Source organism: Aricia agestis, chromosome 8 (assembly GCF_905147365.1).
Source record: "Aricia agestis chromosome 8, ilAriAges1.1, whole genome shotgun sequence".
NCBI lineage: Eukaryota > Metazoa > Arthropoda > Insecta > Lepidoptera > Lycaenidae > Aricia > Aricia agestis.
Window position 1 is genome coordinate 18,694,640 of NC_056413.1, and position 20,177 is coordinate 18,714,816.

Below are 20,177 nucleotides of genomic sequence, written 5' to 3' on the forward strand. Positions count from 1 at the left end.
ATATATTTTCTAATTAAGTGCTTTTTAAATTTTAATCAATAATTATAATGTAAATATAGTAATGATATATTCTTTATTTTTTTATTGTTTTTGTTAATTTTACAATTTTTTTGTGTCCTATGTTTAATTTTAATTTAATGCTATGTACAATTATTATTATGTTTTTAGAAAATATGTATTGTTCCATGCAATTAACTGTATTTTTAATTATTAATAATTTAATTTAATTTAGTTTTAGTTTAAAATATTGTTTATTATTTAATGCATGTTGAGGCCGAATGTAACTAGTTATTGTATCTAGCTGTAATTTTTTATTAATCATGAATTTATGCATTTAGTGATACAAAACTGTATTTGGTCCTTAAATAAATGAATAAAATAAAAATAAAGTCATTTTCGTATAATTTATACTGGTTATAACTACTGAATAAGCGCAATCCATTGTTTCATGACAGTCTGTAACGCGAGACGTTTTGTAACATCATAAAAATTATAATTCATGTAAAACATTCATGTGAGTGATGCAAATTTAATCATAATCGTGTTTTTAAAGTTCTTCAACCTTTGTAGGTTTGGAAATATTTTTTACTAATTGTTGAAGTGTTCGAGGAGTTACGTGGTTTGTGTTCATGATTCATCCGATGCGGCCTGCGGGCGTGGTGTCCGAAATCTGCGGCCCACCTCGCTGCTGACCACAAATATCTGCTTTATCTTTCAGCTCTTTATATTATGTATTGACTATTGAGCCAATAACATTTATGCCTTGCCAATATTTGTGGACAAAATAATATTGAATAATATTATTTTAACGGAAGGATTTTGTTATGTATGAATCATTAGCGTCCTTCACCCGTTATTATGATCGTTAGATTTCACATCAGTAAAAAGGTAACCGGTTGCGAGTGTCGCTGGGAGCGCGTTTTTTGGCGGCCATTGTCGATCGAATCCGCGCATAGAAAGTGATCGACTTCCGAGTAGGGACGTGCTTTCACCGCACACACGTCACTCATTACGCCGGAATGTACCCTCGATTCTGCTCTATCATTTGCACGTCGGAGGTCAAACGGTCGGATACGCCCACAAAAAGACCGAGTGAGCAAGAAAGTCGTTTGATCTCGGTTTCGTTTTGCCTCGTTGGGCTTTAGGTAGAGCTTCTTCCGTATAAGTTCGACTACATTTAGTCGAACTTTTTTTTTAGGAGATCATAGCAAATGCATTTCCGGTGTAGGCACCCACATCCTTTGGAGTGTATGTAAATTGTAATGCCTTAAAAACGCTTTTTTCACACTCTTTACGAAAGCCAGAGCTCTCCCACGGTCTCAACGGCGTAACCAGCAGGTCGTCAATGATGCGTATCCTCGTGTCGCTGCCACGGCCGGCGCCGCGCCCGTGACCGCCGCCGCCGCGCCGGCCTCTTACGAAACGTGTATTGTGCATTCCGATGCACGTGATTCAGCCGCTATCAGAAGCAACAACGCGAAACCAATAAATCGCGTTTTAGAATTAAAATTTTTAATTAAACACTGGTAAATGATCAACAGGACTCCTCTAAATACGAGAATGCGTCCTTTTAAACTGACGTGCTGCTGCAGTTAAAAGGATATTCTATATAAAATTAGCCTCAATTAAAACATCATCCTACAGTATACCCGCATGATCTCAAACCCTTTTTGCCGAATTAACGGCACTCTCAGTTCGCACGGATATCCGGACAATAATGACCATTAATTGTGTCAATTACGCGACATTATAAAAATAAATAAAGCGGAACTTCCAAAGTGTACCGGTTTGTCATCCGCCATTCACAGAAACGCTTACGCACATTGTCGGTGGACTTTAACAGTCAATTTCAGGATAATCGAATATTATCTATATTATTAATACGTGAGCCAAAAACTTTGTATCCCTTTTGACGAAAAATGGGTAAACGTAAGTGAATGAAATTTTGCACAGTTATCTATACTTTACTTACTAACATTATAAATGCGAAAGTATCTCTGTCTGTCTGTCTCGCTTTCACGCCAAAACTACCGAACCGATTGTAATGAAATTTTGTATACAGATAGTATAAAGCCTGAGAAAGGACATAGGCTACTTTTTTTACTGGAAAAAGGGGTTGTAAGGGGGTGAAAATGCGTAAATTTCTTCAAATTAAGTTAGTTCCAAAAATTCATAATAGATGGCGCCGTGCGTCTCCTACATCGCGCTGACGCTTGCTCAAGTCTTTCTATAAAAGGTGGTATCATCTTACACTCAAGTTTCGATTTTTTTCGATTGTTATTTCTTTTCTACGTTATTAAATAACTCAGTTCTTTATCTATGCAGTGACGTAACCTTAAATATGAAATATTATGTGCACACTGCAGAGCTGTTTTGATTTAAGGGGTACCAGGGTTTTTTTAATAAAAGCTTTTGACACCAATTTTGTTGACATCGCGCGCTATAAACTGAAGTCCACGCGGAAGAAGTCGCGGGCAACAGCTAGTAGTTTATATGGTGAAGAAGTGCATCGAGCTAATATTATTTTGAAATTATGCTTTTATCATACATTTTTTAACAAATAAAACATTACACACACTACAACACGCACACTCAAGAAGATGACAGATTTTTGAGTGACAAGCCTATACATACGAATTATGCTCTTTTATTTATGGTTGAAGTCTGTTGACAACAAGTCGACAAATTAAAGATGGATTAAATAGTTTTTTATTGAATCTTAGATACTATTAGACAATGCTTACACGGCCACTCTGAGATCAGCTGAGTCCCAGAGACAAGAGTTGAAAAAATATATTATGAGAAATTCAATATTTTTTTACAAAATATAGGTAACTTAGTCTTAATGTCGTTGAAACTAAGGCGAAAAAACTCGAACGAATTTCGACCTTTGGGCGATCTCTAGTTACAAGAAAGTCACTTACATTTCTATGAAAATCAAATAACAGCTGTTAACATTCACATCAAATAAGCAGAATAACCTTTTCTGTGAGAATTAAAGTCGAGGGCGCTACAATTTTCCCTCGTCGTGAAGTGTGCACTTCCCAACTCTAGCGGGGAACCTGAGAACTGTGCTGCTAGTACTTGAAGTAACTAGAGAAGAAAACTTAAGTACGACCGAGTGCAGTTGAAATAGACTACGAAACCTAGCAAAAACTACGCTGACACCGACTGAGCATTATGTTACAAAACATACAGACTCAACTCGAAAGCATCTGGGTCCTGTTCCTCATCACTCATGGTATTCCACCGTGAGCTCGACTTGAGGAGTGAGCACACTGAGACAGGCCGTGCCGGGGCTCAGCGTGCCGGGGCTCATCGCAAAAATCCGCCTCCATACAATTTGTATGGAAGCGGATGCGCGTATCGCACACTGTGTCGGGGCGCAGCGGAATTCCGCTTCCATACAAATTGTATGGAGGCGGATTTTTGCGATGAGCTCCGGCACGCTGAGCCCCGGCACAGCCCGCCTCAGTGTGCTCACTCCTTTAATCAGCGCTTTCGCACTAACGGTGACTGTTAATAGCTTGACATAACATTACCGGGGTATGCCTTAGCATGCGTTTTTATATGCGCAGTTAATGCTCGGAATTACCGTTTTTACTGTGAGCTTTACAGTTAAGCAGTACGCGAAACGAGAAAAAATGTGATAAATATTTTGAGATTTCGCATTTTTGTGAAATGGCAAACATTTTCGAGCAATTAATTTGACGAAAGCTAATTAACTGTCAAAAAGAGATATTTTTAGTGAATATTGTACACACCACACATCACACGACTCTAGAAGAGCTCGGTGCTGAGTGCTGACTTTAGTTTGTCGTCTGTTTGGGCAAGACTGGTAAGTTACTCGTTATGTATGGAGTTTGTACTTTGGAGATATGTTGCATGTGTTACATCAGTAAGTCACAGACCAACCATCATAATCAGTAATGGAATACACGCGGCCGGAGACGGGAGCTCCGGCCGCCGGTGCTCGAGTTACACGTAAAAACTTTTCTACGCGACCAACTCACGGCCGTGCGGTAATCTAATACAGCTAATTATGTGTTTACGTCAACACCGTGTACGCAAGCTGCACGAGACGTCAGCCATCGTCAGCGATCTTACGAGGCTGAGGTCAAAGACATTTAATTGTCCTCCTTCGAAAACAAACTTAATCCGCGTTCTTTGTTGTTGTTGTTGCAATGAAATAGGAAATACAGAAAAATGCTTGTTTTACAGACTTTACCTGTAAAAACAGCATGGCACGGTTCGGATAAAGCACTAAATATTAAAAAAATATAAAGAAGAAGTAGAATTCACCCTAATGATCCCCAACCTCCTTAAGAAGAGAAGACGGCGCATAACGTGTTGGGTAGCAGGTGGGATTCCATGTTGTTGAAGCATTGGGTGCAGCTCCATGCTCCAATAGCCCGGTTCCCATATATTTAATTTTTAACAATATTATGTAATGTAATTCCAATTTCTTTTATATTTTACTAACACTAGAATAAGGACATATTGTTGTAACTAACACTATGGATGAAAATCTCAAATAAATGAATTGAATTGAATAAGCTCATCAAAGTTGAAACTGACACTCCCATGGGCTAATGATGTATCACGTTCCCGGGAGCGATTACCCCAGCAACCAGCATCAATCCGTCGTCGACGTCACACGTAACGGTGTCGGGTAACGTTCACCGCCACACGACGTACTCATTAGCACAACGGCACTAACTAGCCATCTAGAATCTAGATTATTCGTACAAAGCCTACGCCGAATCTCACGCCTACATGCTGATTAACACGGCTTTTATGTCAGGTATAACAATCTGGTTGTGGGGCGACTAACGCAAAAAAATCAAACATCGTCCTTCTCTCTTCACACTCACGCCCTTACGCCAGTCTTTCCGCCAGGTGAAAAAGGACGACGCGGATTCATCGCCAAATTAGTTTTTTCTCAATAACTCGATAAATATACAACATTTTAAGAATCCGTTAGGTCAGATTCTCAATGATAGAATTTTATACAATGTGTTAAAATATTAACTTAGTTTAATGCACGGTTATGGCAATATATGAAAAATTCGTGAAAATTAGATGCATCTTTGTGATTTTTTTCTATCGAGAAAATTTTAAGATATCGTGTTTTCGCTAGATCAGATCCTCTGATATATAATTTAGTATCTAATATCTATCTTTAGAAAATGAAACAACTCGGGGCTTATTTTCAAGCATAAAATTGAATTGGTTAGTCGCCCCCTTAAACCAAATTGTTTAACAGAAATTCAGATAAAAGTTCATTGCTCTTATCAAAAAAATCTAAAGATTTGCTGAAGAGAAATACGTCAGTTTTCTTAAATCTTAATCTTTCAATTTATAAGGAGTACGGGTCAAAGTGCTAGAAACGTTATCGTTTACGCAATAGTTAATCGTAATGCGTCCACGGAATTGCACATTTTCATTTCGCGGTAGCCAGACCAGCTATAACGATTAACGACACATCGACGAGTTTGAATGGAACATTCTCGGCCAGCGCCTCGGGCATCGTCGTCTTCATTCAGACGCCTCATTCAACAGTCACACCTTTTCAAGTTAATCTTTTAATGGCTTTATATATATCTCTTTTTGCCAATAATAGAGCTATTTAAAAGCGATCGCTCCTGTCACATTCCATCAGCGCATTCATATAACGTGGACAAATTGCCTATTGGGTATTAGATTTCCAATTCCAGCCTGTACGATCCATATCGTACATCAAGCAGTTTTAGGGTTTTAAGGAGTCAGCGTTTAGGACGCGCTCGCGTAATTAGTTAATTATTTTATTAAAATCAGTTCGCATCGATCAATCAAGGCGATCGCGCGTGCTCGCACACCCGGGTTATTTGATCATCAAGTATATCAATAAATCAAGTAACGGTATATCAAGACTATCGTTTCATTTATCAAGTAAAAGGAGTAGTAGTTAATCAAGGACGCTACACAGCCATATAGCGACGTTTAATTGGGTATCAATTTTCTCCAACAAATACCGTCACAGTCAATAATTTGGGTAATTTTTTTTCCGCAGGATGAGACAGACATACTAAAGAACTAGCAAGTTTTAAACTCGCTACACAAAGACGGCACTAACAAGCGGGTAACAGTCCTTGGCATGATGCTACAAACAAAGCGGGAACCGGTTCCCTCGCGAGTCGGGAGTCGGGACAGACGCGCACCTGTCGCCGTGATTCCACCTCACTGCCCATGTGACTAGCCCCTAGTACATCGCCCCGCCCGCGCCCGCGCCTGCCAGATGCGAGCTTTTTGTTCCCGCACGACCATAAACATTAGCGTCTCCTTTACAAAATGGAAGTTTTTTTCTGCCGGACGAGCTCGTTGCTCGAGTGATTTTATGTTCTTTAGAGTTTAGAGTGTTCTATACATTGTTAACTTTGAGTAAATGAATTATTGGGTTTACTTACTCTTGAATTCAAAATCGTGCGATATTAGGCGTGAGTTAGGAAAGACGCATGATCCTTACTAGTTCAACCTCTTTGGATCCTCATAAGAAATGCGTGACAACTGACAACTGACAGCAATCACAGCACGCGATATGCGCATATCGTCCTAATTAATAGAGCGTTTAATTGTATTGTGTGTTGAACAAAACCAACTGTCCGACCGTGCCCATACCCGACAGAGCAGCAGCGCCCGTGTGGCCGGCTATGCGTCAAACGGCAGCGCTGCGTCGACGCAACGCGCCGTGTGGACTGGCTCTAACGACTTCTTTAACTATGTCACCGCAGATCAATAGTAACAATCCGAGCGAGTAAGCTGGCTACTAGTACTGATTACTGCCGGACCTACTTGTGTCAATCAAAGAATCTAGGTCCGTTTGACGATCATTTTATCATTATACTATCTACAGAGTAAAGGCACCTTAGCAACTTTTTAAGAGGAGTAACTCTACAATGCAGAGGCGAGGGTTAATTTATTGTAAACGAACGCAAATTATAACTAATGCTAGATAAGAATAATGACCTCATTCACTTTACGTCCTTATACTTACTGTATAAGGACCTAAAGTGAATGGATTTAAGAGCTCATGATAGAGGCACTGAGCGGTTCTGATTCAGGCTGAACTCTGCAACTATCTTACAGAGGCACTCTTAACTGCCAGGGTTTAGGCTGTAAAATGCAGCCTAAAGCAGGTACGACCTTGATAAGTTCTCGTTAGCATTCCGGGTATGGGCGGTCGGAAATCGAGAGTGGCATCGCCGCGTCTGTTTTCACTGAGCGCCACTTTCTCTCGTGCACTGTTTGCATATTACGCAATAACTATTCCATCCGATTACGGATTCACTCCAAGGATTCCGATACATTACGCCATCGGACGCCGGGGGCATCGGCAATTCCTATCGGTCGCGGCTAACGGTGTGTAGCTCATTCGAGGAAAGCATAGCCGACTTTGTGACTTGGCGTATGTATTCTGTGACTTGGCTTAAAAACGCATTCAGCAGATATACACTATGTAACTAACCACCGTCGTCTTCTATTTCAGAAACAACGTACGTACATAACAACAATAATTTACGATCATATAAAGTCGAGGACCTCGGAGGACTGACGTGTTTATAAGTTAATGTTTGTCGATAAAATGATGTTTATCGGGTCGGCGGGCGTCGTAAACACCGCGCTCGTCAGACCCCCGCGCGTACGCCGCGTTAAACCCCAATCTAGATCTCAATAAACGGCCGGCGAAGCGCGAAATAGCGAATTATACATTTCTCTCGAGCCGCGGAAAATTACAAATTGAAAACACCCATCGGGTAGAACGACCAACGTCTTTTGTTTACTGCCTTCGCACTTTACTTACGTATCTGGGGGCACGGGAGTGCCCCCGCCAAGATGAGCCAAGCGAAGCGCGCAAGGGCACTACCTACCTTTTCTCGAAACGTTTCGTCGTAATTTTGAACCCTCGTAACTTTGGTTTGAATAATGCCAGATAGTTGAAATTTTTAAGATAAAGTGACATGGGTGTAGTTATTAAATGCGCAAAGTTTGAATATCCTAGCTATTATACTTTAGATTTTATAGGAGTCCAAAAACCCACAATTTGGTCACTGAATCACCGATCATCAAAACTGTTAGGGTACTTCCTGAAGTCTTAGAAAGCTGAAATTTGGTATGTAACATTATATTAGTACTAAAACAACAAAAAAAAATATCAAAACCAACTTAACTTATATCCGTACAATTATAAAGCAAAATTAGGCAAAATTTTGTTTTTTTTGTATGGGAGCCCCTCTTAATTTTTTACTTTATTTTAATATTATTAGTAAATATTAAAGTAGACATATAACTAAGGACTTCGAGAAAAAGTCAAGTAACTACCTGTTGCCATTATTGATATAGAGCAAAAAAGGCCAAAAAATCACGTTTGTTGTATGGGAGCCCCCCTTATATATTTTATTTTGTTTTTAGTATTTGTTGTTATAGCGCCACCAGAAATACAAAATCTGTGAAAATTTCAGAAGTCTAGCTATAGCGGTTCTTGAGATACAGCCTGGAGACAAACAGACGGACAGACATCGAAGTCTCAGTAATAGGCTTCCGTTTTTACCCTATGGGTACGGAACCCTAAAGAATGAACTAAAAGAAAAAACAACGTAAACCAGCTTACAAAAAGAAATGAAATCCCACCAAAAACATTTTCATGTAAAAATGTTGCCAAGATGAGAACATAATAATATTATAGTTCGTCGTGTCAAAAAGTAGTGAAATCTCATGTAACTAACCGATTTTGTTTTTCGTCAGGGCTTTGAACTTAATAATATACCGTAACTAATGATAAATGGCCAGGCCACCGATTTTAACTAATTTATTTTATTTTTATTTTATTTTATTGTGACTGACACATTATAATATTACTATCAAATATTTTGCCGCGCTTTAGTGTATAATTAAGGTTTTTAGATTTAGGGCTGAGTATGTAAGGTTAGAAACTTGGCTCTACATGAGATCTCACTACTTTTTGACACGACGAACTATAATATTATTATGTTCTCATCTTGGCAACATTTTTACATGAAAATGTTTTTGGTGGGATTATATATTCTTTAAATATAGCCTATAGCCTTCCTCGATAAATGGGCTATCTAACATGGAAATAATTTTTCAAATCGGACCAGTAGCTCCTTAGATTAGCGCGTTCAAACAAACAAACTCTGCCGCTTTATAATATTAGTATAGATGTGTGCTGGAGCCAGCGGTTGTATGTGTGTGTGTGTCGAGCAGGGGGTCGGGGGCACTGACCTTGAACATGTTGCGGCGGTTGGCGCGGCGCACGACGCCGTCATCCTCGATGTAGTCTGGCACCTCCTTGCGCGAGCTGAAGTTGAACACCACGGAGGTGGCGGCGGGCACGGGCGCTCGCAGCCGCCGGCCCCCCGCACCCCATGCGCCGCCCGCCCTCGCCCCGCACACATCCACGCCCTCTCCCTTCTTCTCCTTAGCGCCAGTCCAGGCGCGCTCGATGCCCGCGCTGCCGATCTTGGACGGCTTGTCCTCCCGCTTGAAGTCCCCCGCTTTCTCGACGGTCGCGTGGCCGTTGACGAGGGGCTCGCTAGCCGGCTCCGGCTCGGCGGCCGCGACGGGCTTCTCGGGCTCGGGGCTGGGCGGGCGCGGGGCAGAGATCTCGACGGTCTCCGGGCGGGCGGGGCTGGCAGCGCGCTCGGCGGGCGGGGTCCGCGGGATCGGCTCCACCAGCGCCGAGGGCGGGGGGTCCTTGCGCTCGGCGCGCGGCGGGGACTCGCCGTCGAAGACACCGGGCGACGCGATGCGGGGCAGCTCCTCCACCTTCTCATCGCCGGCCTCGACGGGCGGCGGCGAGGGCGCGGGCTTCTCCGGCGTGGGCATCGGCCGGATGACGCCGATGCGGCGCGGCGAGGCCGACGCGCGGCAGCGGCTCAGCAGCACGGCGTTGGTGGCGGCCAGCGGCGGCAGGTGCGAGCCGGCCCGGGGCGCCTCGAACGCGTAGCGCACGGTGGAGCCGGCGCGGGCGATGCTGTCGAGCGCCGCGCGCGGTACCCGCCTGGCCTCGCCGGCGAGAGCGGCGCCCTCGGGCTCGTCGATTGCGGAGATGTCGGCGGCAGCCGGGCTGGGCGAGCGGCCGCGCGGCTCCGGCGTGCTGGTGCGGGCCGGCCCCTCCAGCCCGCGCAGCACCGCCGACACGCGGGCGGCCGGCGCAGGCCGGCGGGCGGGCGCCGCCTCAAACTTGCGGAGGGTCGAGCGGACGACGTCCGGCGGCGGCCGCTCCGTCTCGCGCAGCAGGGGCCCGGGGCGGCGCGGCGGGCGCGCGGATCGCGGCAGCGGCGGCGGGGGTGAGGGCGGCGGCGGCGGCGGCTGGCTCTCCCGAGGCGCGGGGGGCGCGGGGAGCTGGGGTGGGTCGTCGCGGACGTCGAGGCGGCTGAGGGCGTCGACGGAGCGTGCGCGCTTGACGGAGTCGCGGCGCGGAGAGGCGCGGACGAGCGCGTGCGAGGGCGCGGCGAGGGAGACGGGACGCGCGGGGCGGGGGCGCGGCGCAGGCGGCGGACGCTCGTCCAGGAGATGCTCGAGCGAGGTGGCGCGGCGCAGCACGGAGGGGCGGCGGCGCGGCGCCTCCCGCAGCGCGAGGCTGAGGTAGCGCGACTTGAGGCGCTTGACGATGCCGGGCCCGTAGCGCAGCTCCTCGTCGTCGTCAGCGGGCGGCGGCGGCGGAGGCGGCGCGGGGGGCGCGGGTGCGGGCGCGGCGGCCGGCCGGGAGCGCGCCGCGCGCCGCTGCAGCAGCTCCCGCTTCCATTGTGGCAGCGAACCGTTCGACATGCCTACGTACAGCGTCCGGTTAGTACGGGGAAATCAGATATGGATGGATGCAGCGTGAGGGATGAGAGGCATGAGCGGGACCTACGTCCCTAACAGTCCTACATACATGTAGGACATATTTTGAAAATAGTTAATCGAAAGTTTAAATTAGTCATGTGGCAAGAAATACAATTTAAGCATTTGATGATGATAAAGATGAAAATGTGAAATGAATGATTAAAATATTATGATGGTGATAATTTCCTTTTGTAGCTGGATAGTATAAGTTCTACTAGAAGAACTACAATAATCAGCAATTATACAGAGTGTAACAAAAGTATATGATAATACTTTAGTTTAGGGTGTGTACGTGTTCCATGTAAAGAGTTCACTGTGAAAGTAGCAGCATTGAAAGCAGTAGCGGCGTTAGAGACTTGGGCAGACGCTGGATGTACAAGGTGTAACAAAACTAAGTGATAATACTTTAGGGTGTGTACGTGTTCCTCGTAGAGAGTTCACTGTGGAAGTAGCAGCGCTGAAAGACCTTTTTTTTCACTTTTGTATGGGGAAACTAGTGACGCTAGGGCGCTTGCCCATACAAAAGTTAAAAAAAAAATAGGTCTTTCAGCGCTGCTACTTTTAGAGTGAAATCTCTATGAGGAACAGGTACACACCCTAAAGTATTATCACTTACTTTTGTTACCTGTATATTATTGGAATATTGTGATCAAAAACTTTAAGGCGGTGGCAGTAACTTAAAGTTTCATAGTAGGCTTAGAATTTTTATTTATTTTTATTTAACTCTTTATTGTACACAAGAAACACATATAAAGATATAATTAACACAGAAAGACAACACAAAGGAACTGCTTATTTCTAAAAGAAATCTCTTACAGCAGCCCTAGCCCAGCAGAATATAAAGATAAGAAACATTATTTTCATTTTGAGCTACAAGTGATTATGATTTGTTATTGCTTAGCTATTTAATTGTGATTCAATATAATATGACTTGCAATAATACCAAGTGATTCTAATACATAATATGTATTTTCCTCAAACTAATTGTCCAACAATAACATTGTTAAAATAATAACTAGCTTTTTGACCGGGCTTTGCTCGGTATTCTATAAAACATGAATAAAATGACATTTTCTAAAAATGATTCCTAGTTAAATCTATTTATCGCCCTCGAAACCCCCTATATACTAAATTTCATGAAAATCGTTGGAGCCGATTCCGAGGTTCCAATTATATATTAAAGTTAACACTTAAATTTGTATCACATTACCTCTTTTGTTTTTCATATCAATGAAAGAGAAGACATGACATTTTAACTAGCTGTTAACACTAACAGATATTGGTGAAATTGGGCCTAAGTATTCTGAAGGTCAAGACATTACCTAGTCAATTTTAATTTATTTAATTTCAAAAACTTAAAGCTTGCAAACACTGTAAGATTACAATTTATTGTGGACAACGGCCGATTAAACGTTTTCACAAATAGAGGTTTTGTCTCTACTAAGGAGAAATAATTAATATTTATTTGACTATTTTCCTTCAGAAATAATTATTATATTACCAATCACACACATTTCTATGATTTTCAATATTTTACATATTTGATTGGCTAAGAGAAGTACTATAATTGTGTCAGTGGTTTAAAGTTTCTAATGAAAAAGTGGTAATGAATATTGGAGGTCCAATAAATATAGGGTATATATTGTTCATACATACCTTGTATTGATCAAAATTTACTCTATATTTGTGTGAAGAAATATACTACATGAAGCAAAAACATGAGGCTTAAATATACTTAGTTCAGATCCAATATAATCAAACCATAAGAGAGCTGTGATATTTTTAATTGGTAGTGTGAACATACTAGTAAAGCATCAGAGGAAGATCTCCAGACTCCAAGCCAGTGTGGTGGTATGATTGGTCAGGTCACAGGTGGTAGCCCACTATCTTAGCTATCAGAGATTAATAAGTTCAATATTTAAAGACATGAGTAGGTGAAGCGGTTAAGTAACAATTTAAAAATTGACGTTTTTTATAAAAAATTATACTTTAGGGCTGGGAAAATGATTTTAAATAAAAAAAGTGTTATACATAATATATGTACAGTAGGGCCTCGATAGTCCGAACCCCTGCTAATCCGAATACCTCTATAATCCGAACGACCGCCCTTTCCCTGCACAAATCACTCCCGCAGCCACGCCGCCGGATTCTAGTGCCAGGAAGACATCTCAGTACTACACATATTGTTTTTGACCCTCCAGCGCGCTTCTCTGCCATTTTGTTATAGGAACTCTCTCTCTTCTTGTACTATATTTGTGCATTTTATCATGGCTTCAACATCCAAAAGTGCCTTTAAAAATGTCTACAAACTATAATCCAAACGCTGCGTGCACCCGAACAGGGTACACATTTTGGGTGTTCGGACATTGAGGCCCAACTGTATATACCAGATTATGGCTACTTCATCAAGAAAGTTACAAGTTTTGTTCAAATGATAAGGGAAAAAATGAGTAATTGCTCTGATGTTGCAAAATGTAAGTTACCCACTTCACTCATGTCTTCATTTATGAACTCAGAAGAAGTTCGATACCAGATTCATAACTGCAGTACTAATTGATCTGCCAGAGAAGTTTATGGATTTGTGGTCGTGCGGGAGTTCGACTCGCACTTGGCTGATTATTTTTATAAGATGTCATCATGTGAATCCTTAAGATTTTTTTAAGAAAAGTTTAAGGAGATAAATATTCTGACTGTTGAATCTCAATATGTCTTAGATAATATGTCTTAGATAGTACCGTAAATGTAAGAAAGAACTCAAATAATAAAAACACTAGGAATAAGAACAAATTAGAAATACTAGTAATCAGACTTAGCAAAGTCAGCAAATCTTTTAAAGGCCAGTCTATCAATAATTAAAAATAGTAAAAGAATGTTTGTGTGCTAAAGCTTATTATAAAATCAATGATTTCATCGACAACAACACACCTTGGGAATAGGTTGGTTCTTACAGACTACTAGAATATTTTTTATATTTCCTATGTAAATAGCTCTAAGTCATAATATTATATTATGGGATTTTTTAAAATTGTAATTTTCCATCTTTTTAGTAAAAGATGGCCCCATGTGAGTTCAGTTCTTATTGCCTGGTTAGTTCCTGAACCAGTGGTAGGCACCTTAGAATCAATGTTAGGAATTTTTTTCAACTTTTCTATTTTTCTTTTAGAAATATTACATTTTCTCTTTTGTTTTGTTATTTTGGATCTAAGCAAATATAACAGTTATGTGGTACTCACCAAAGTCCTGAGAGGACTCCAGCATCGTCTCCACCATCATGTTGGAGGCTCCCCCGCAGCGAGCGGCTGACGTGACAGAAGCCAAAATAAACAGTAAGCATCAAACCAACACAAACGTAAACATACACATATCGGCCAAAGAAATCATACAAGCCACATATGTAAATTTTAAATTATAATACATAATATAATATTACATTATCTATATCGGCCATATCATGCTCTTATCTGCCATATATGATAAATACACAAATGTAACAAATAGTTCCGTAGTAAATCGAGCACGATGGTGGTAGGAGGGCCGGCCGTGGTCGCGGGCGAACACTGAGCAGACGTTGACCCCGCCGAACACTAACTGTACCCGCTGCGCTCACCACCACCATTATAAATAAACATTGGCGAGCGTAGTAGAACCTGCTGCATTGTACGATTGCTAGTTATATTGTCAGGTTTTGTAGTAAAATCATAGAATGCGCCATGCTCGATCACTCTACGAGAGATTCGGAACTTACCTACTATATATCCATCGGCGTCCCCTCGGAAATAACACTATAATCCAGTCTTCAGTGATACGGCGACCACGATTAGAACATTATTATTAATAACACATAACACATAATATGCTCTGATGCACCATAAAAAACATTTATACGGGTTTTAGCCACCCCGGCGAGCGGCACCTATGAATTATGAGACTCGACGGAGGAAAAGTTAAAAGACGGCCGCTCGATTTGTAACACTCGAAACTATTTGTACTATTGTATTTTCACGACGTTATTATTTTGTGATTAAAGTACATTAAACGAAACATTGATAAATATTTACAAGAAAAATAGGTAACGAATAACACAAACGACCGACACAAGATGAATTTTCAATGACACTGAATTAAAAAAGTAAATTGATTATGACAAGTACAAATAAATTGTCTCTACTCTCTGAATAGTCTATAGTCTATACTCTATGCTCCATGGTGAGTACAATACAATAAGGGGGATATTAGATTATCATAATTATATATTGGATCCGAGATCATTGAGTCAATTATATTGGATCGCCGGTATTACGCCGGTTCTTCTCGCCGGGTTAGTTCCCGAACCGGTGGTAGGCATCTGTGTAGCCCCGACGTTCAGAGAATATTTGAAAAAAATTATTCTGAATAAAAAATTTTGAGTTTGAGTTTAATGTAATAAAGACATAATATGATTCATTTCTTCCTTGATCATAGACTTTTGACATTTGCTGAGAGATTGGATCCAATACGGTCATAGAAATAGGTGTTGCCAGTTATTTAATATAAAAAAGGGTTTTTAATTTCTTGTTCGTTAATATGTTTCTAGTAATGTAATGTTATTATTTTTCTAATTATATACTTGGATAATCTTGCTGAAATAACAAAAAACAAGCCATATTAAAAATGACGATGTCTTTTGACAAATCGAAATCTCTGAGATCTAGTAACTCTGACGTCAATACCTGTCAGCGTTACCTAACGCTTTCCATTGGCTATTGAAACCAATGAATAAGGAAACTGATGGAAGCGACATAACTACAAAAAAGTGTGGCCGACGCCATATTGCCAAGAACTAAACATGGCGGTTAAGGAATGTTATTAATCGACAAATTTACTATTCGAATATTTTACAAAAGTTTCCGAATAATTCGAATATTATTCGAATAATTCAAAATTTTTGAAAAATGCTGAGAGCTCTGAACAAAAGTATTAAAAAACTTCGTACAACCATGTACAACCTATTTTATTAATACTACGAAGTAAGCAATTCTAATTTTTACTTTTATCAACATAAATCTTTGTAAATAACAAAGTTAATTTTTATCGTTAAACACTTTAAAAATGTTTATTTTAAAGTTACAGCTGGGCAATAAAAGAAAGGCTGTAAAGTGTAAAACGTTTTCGATCGTAGCACCTTTTACTTTTCTCATGTGATTATGCTTGAAAGAAGTCAATGGATACCATAAACCTATAATGCTACAGTATATATTAAGTCTATGATAAAAACAGTGTGGTAAATAATTAAATTCTACAATAAACTAAATGACATATAACTTATTCTAAATATTAATATTATTTAATGTTAAGTAATTAGATATATAATTATATACATATTTATCATTGGAGGCAAGGAGTATATTGACAGAAGTAGGAAATGGAATTGTTGTTTATAATATTCTAATCTGATTCTAATACGTTCAAAGCAATGTTCAAAGAGTAAAGACGTTGCACTTTTCACTTTGGAAAACAACCTTAAGGTTTTTGTATTATTTTTCATAAAATTGTGTTAATAGCGTTTTTAATGTGTAATATTGGTAGGATATTAACTATTAGATATTCGTTATCGTGCACAAGTGTAGGAAAGTGATGCAATATCCAGAAACGAGCTATTTTGTGTTCCCTCCAAAACTCCATCGAAAGTTTCAGTAAAGCGTCAACCACTTTACTGAATCGACCGACTTGACTCCTTGACTGTATTGCCTTTTACTTCGACTTTGACTAGACTTTTGACCTGACGATATAAAGAAACGATGCTGAAAATTGTATGCAACAGTACTGTTTTTCCGCCATTTATAATACTTGACAGTTGACATTGGCAATTAAGAAAAAAAAAGAAGAAGGAGGAATCGTCTGACTGTTGCCATTTGCCGCGCACTTTCAAACCAGAAAAACCAACAGAAAACGAGGTTGAGTTGAAAAAGACGGTTAATCCGTAGTTTAGATCCTCTTTGGTTTAATCTTATATGGGTAGCTCAAAATTCTCGTGTCACAATGTTAGTTACCGTACACCTCCGAAACGGCTTTACTGATTTTATAGGTCTGAGAATCGGCTACTTACTTAAATGCATTTGTTGAATATAAAATAATTTTATTTGATTTTATTTTACTTTATTTAGCAAACAAACAGTTTTATAAATTATCTTAAACTTAATACGATTTTTACTAAACTAATAGTTCCATAGAATTTTATATATATAAAAAGAAATGCGGCTTTTATAAATAACGAGCTTTTGCCCGCGGCTTCGCTCGCATTAAGAAGTATTATATACAAACTTTCATCCCCTATTTTAATCCCTTGGGGTTGGAATTTATCAAAATCCTTTCTTAGCGGATGCTTACGTCATAACATCTACCTGTATGCAAAATTTCAGCCCGATCCGTCCAGTGGTTTGTCAGTCACCATGTCAGTCAGTCACCTTTGAGTTTTATATACTTATATAGATTTATTACTTATTTTTTAACAAGTTGTGTAATTTTAACTTATAAATAGGCAAGCTAATAGTTAATATACAGAAAAGGACCGGCATGTGAACCCACTGTGAACCTTTATTTTTTCATGTAAGTAAACCTTTTATATGTTTCATAGATGTACGTACACCAAAATACGACAGGTATGTGGGTATGCCAATAAGGTTGGTGTTTGTTCTTTCATACGAAGGTGTCTCTCATATCTGGATCCAAAAGCACTGAACCTTTGAACATAAAAATTTGGAAATTTCAGCGTCGCTTAGATAACTGCAAGCATCACCACAATTTCGCTTACATAATATAAAGTAGTGGTTATCTACGCATAAAACCTTGTGCCCTTGTAGATAACTATAAAGAGTAAAATTATTTTTTTAACAAAAAATTTAACTTCCAAGTTAAAAACGATATTCTTAATATTATTATGATCTAAAAAGTATGAAATAATTCTTATTCATCATTAGCGTATTTTTCAAAATTCGACTAAACCTCAACTACTTCTGCATCCAAATTTGATAGTTTTGAAGTCGGTACCGGCTAAGTTACTAATAAATAATAATTAGTAATTACTATGTCAAGGATCTTAGTTCTGAGCTGGTACCGACTTCAAAAGAATTGCCTACTTTGTTTAATTACTCTGGAACATTGTTCAGGTCTATCGTATAATATAATATAATATTATTGTTTCATTCTACTGCTGAGGACCTTTGGGTAAACTTACGCTACAAAAAATCGAACTCTCGCGAAATAATCGATCTATACTTATGTGTAATTTACCTATGTAAACAAAATCAGGGGCTGTCCTTTTCGATACAACTAAACAATTTTCTTACTAAACTCAATCAATCGGTTATCAATCACCCAACAAGTACATTTCTGATCGCAGGCGATTTCAACCTGAGTGGAATCGACTGGTTACCCTCTCAATCTTCCAATCCATGCCTGATTCCAAGCAAACTCACTTCCAGAGATGAACATGCCCTTGCTGACGAACTCTGCACTTTAGACCTAAAACAATATAACATGGTCACCAACAAATACGGCAAAATACTTGACTTAGTCATTTCAAGTGAGGTAGCTAAAGTTTCCGAATGTCTCGATCCCTTAGTACCCATCGATCCCTATCACCCAGGGCTTTTGATATATTTTGAATCTGTAGTGACCTCCTTGTTACACCAGGCTCCCAGAACTCTGTACTTATACGACAAGGGTGACTTTGACTCCATTAATAACGAAATTTCTAAAATTGATTGGGAAAGTGAATTCGCTAATCTTGGTATGGATGAGTCGGTGGATTACTTTAACAAAACAATTATCAAATTACACAATTGTTACATACCCGAAAAACATAAACGAAATAAAACTTATCCGCCTTGGTATACTTCACCGCTTATAAAATTAATAAAAGAAAAACATAAAACCTTTTTAAAAATGAAAAAATTTAACAACATATGCGACAAATTATCATACAAGTATCTTCGCGATAAAGTTAAAAGTACCGAAAAAGATTGTTACCAAAATTATCTAAACCTAACAGAGAAATCTATATTAAATAATCCCAAACACTTTTGGACTTTCGTTAAGACCAGAAACAACTATAATGCAATCCCTAGCTCGCTTAAATATAATGATCAGATTTATTCAACAGGGGAAGACATATGCGAAGCGTTTTCCTCGTATTTTCATTTCACATTTCTCAACTCTTCAACAACCTCAGCTCCCTCTAGAAGTACCAGCAATAATTATGTCTCTGATATCTCAAGTGTTAATATTAAAGACGAAGAAATTGCTAGCTTGCTTAAAAAACTTGATACTACTAAGGCAGCGGGCCCTGATAACATACCAGCAAAGTTTTTAGTGCGTTGTGCGTCCTCTATATCTAGGCCAATCTCAATTCTATTTAAGAAATCCCTAGACTCTTGTATTGTTCCCAAAATTTGGAAACAAGCTTTTATAACCCCCATCCATAAAAAGGGCTCAAAAAATGATTTAACCAACTATCGACCGATCTCAAAATTGTGTATCATCGCCAAAGTTTTTGAAAGGATAATCTTTAATCAGGTTTATGATGCCCTCAAAAATTCTTTTAGTCCTTTTCAGCATGGATTCTTAAAAGGTCGGTCGACCGTAACAAATCTTATACTATTTAATGATTTCATCACAGACACCATGGACAATGGTAGTCAAGTTGACTGTGTATACACAGACTATAGCAAAGCGTTTGACCGCATTGACCATGAACTACTAATTTTTAAGCTAAAAAATATAGGTATACATGGAGATCTTCTCAGGTGGTTCTCCTCTTATATCAAGAATCGCTCTCAGGCCACAGTACTCAATAATTACATATCCAGCTGGGTTCCTATACCGAGTGGTGTACCTCAAGGCTCGCTACTTGGGCCTCTACTATTTATAATATACGTAAATGACATTGATTCCTGCTTAAAGTTCGCAAAACTATTATGTTTTGCAGATGATATGAAAATTTACGCTATTATAACTTCATCTGTAGATGTTCTTAATTTTCAATCAGACCTTTCCAACCTTGAAAATTATTGTAAAATGAATAAACTAGATCTTAATCCCAGCAAATGTTCAATAATAACGTATACTCGGAAGCGTTTTGCCATAAACGCAAATTACTCATTAGGAGGCCAAATCTTATCTAGGTCGAGCTGTGTTCGTGATCTAGGCGTACATCACGATTGCAAGCTAATTTTTGATACTCAGATTGAGGCGATTATTAACAAAGCTTCCAAGGCCTTGGGGTTTGTGATGCGAATGTCAAACTGTTTTAACGA

The 20,177-nt window shown here is 39.8% G+C and overlaps 1 protein-coding gene across 1 annotated transcript in view; it reads right to left on the reverse strand.

Moving 5' to 3' along the window:
• The window catches only part of LOC121729291 (serine/arginine repetitive matrix protein 1), a 55,249-nt gene extending 40,267 nt beyond the window's left edge, over positions 1–14,982 (reverse strand). The window contains exons 1-3 of the mRNA XM_042117760.1: positions 14,630–14,982; positions 14,118–14,183; positions 9,280–10,829 (exon numbers count right to left, since the gene is read on the reverse strand). Coding sequence (XP_041973694.1) covers positions 9,280–10,829; positions 14,118–14,157 — 1,590 coding nt within the window. The 5' untranslated portion in view covers positions 14,158–14,183; positions 14,630–14,982. The remainder of the gene's footprint in view (positions 1–9,279; positions 10,830–14,117; positions 14,184–14,629) is intronic.
• Between the last annotated feature and the right edge of the window lie 5,195 nt (positions 14,983–20,177).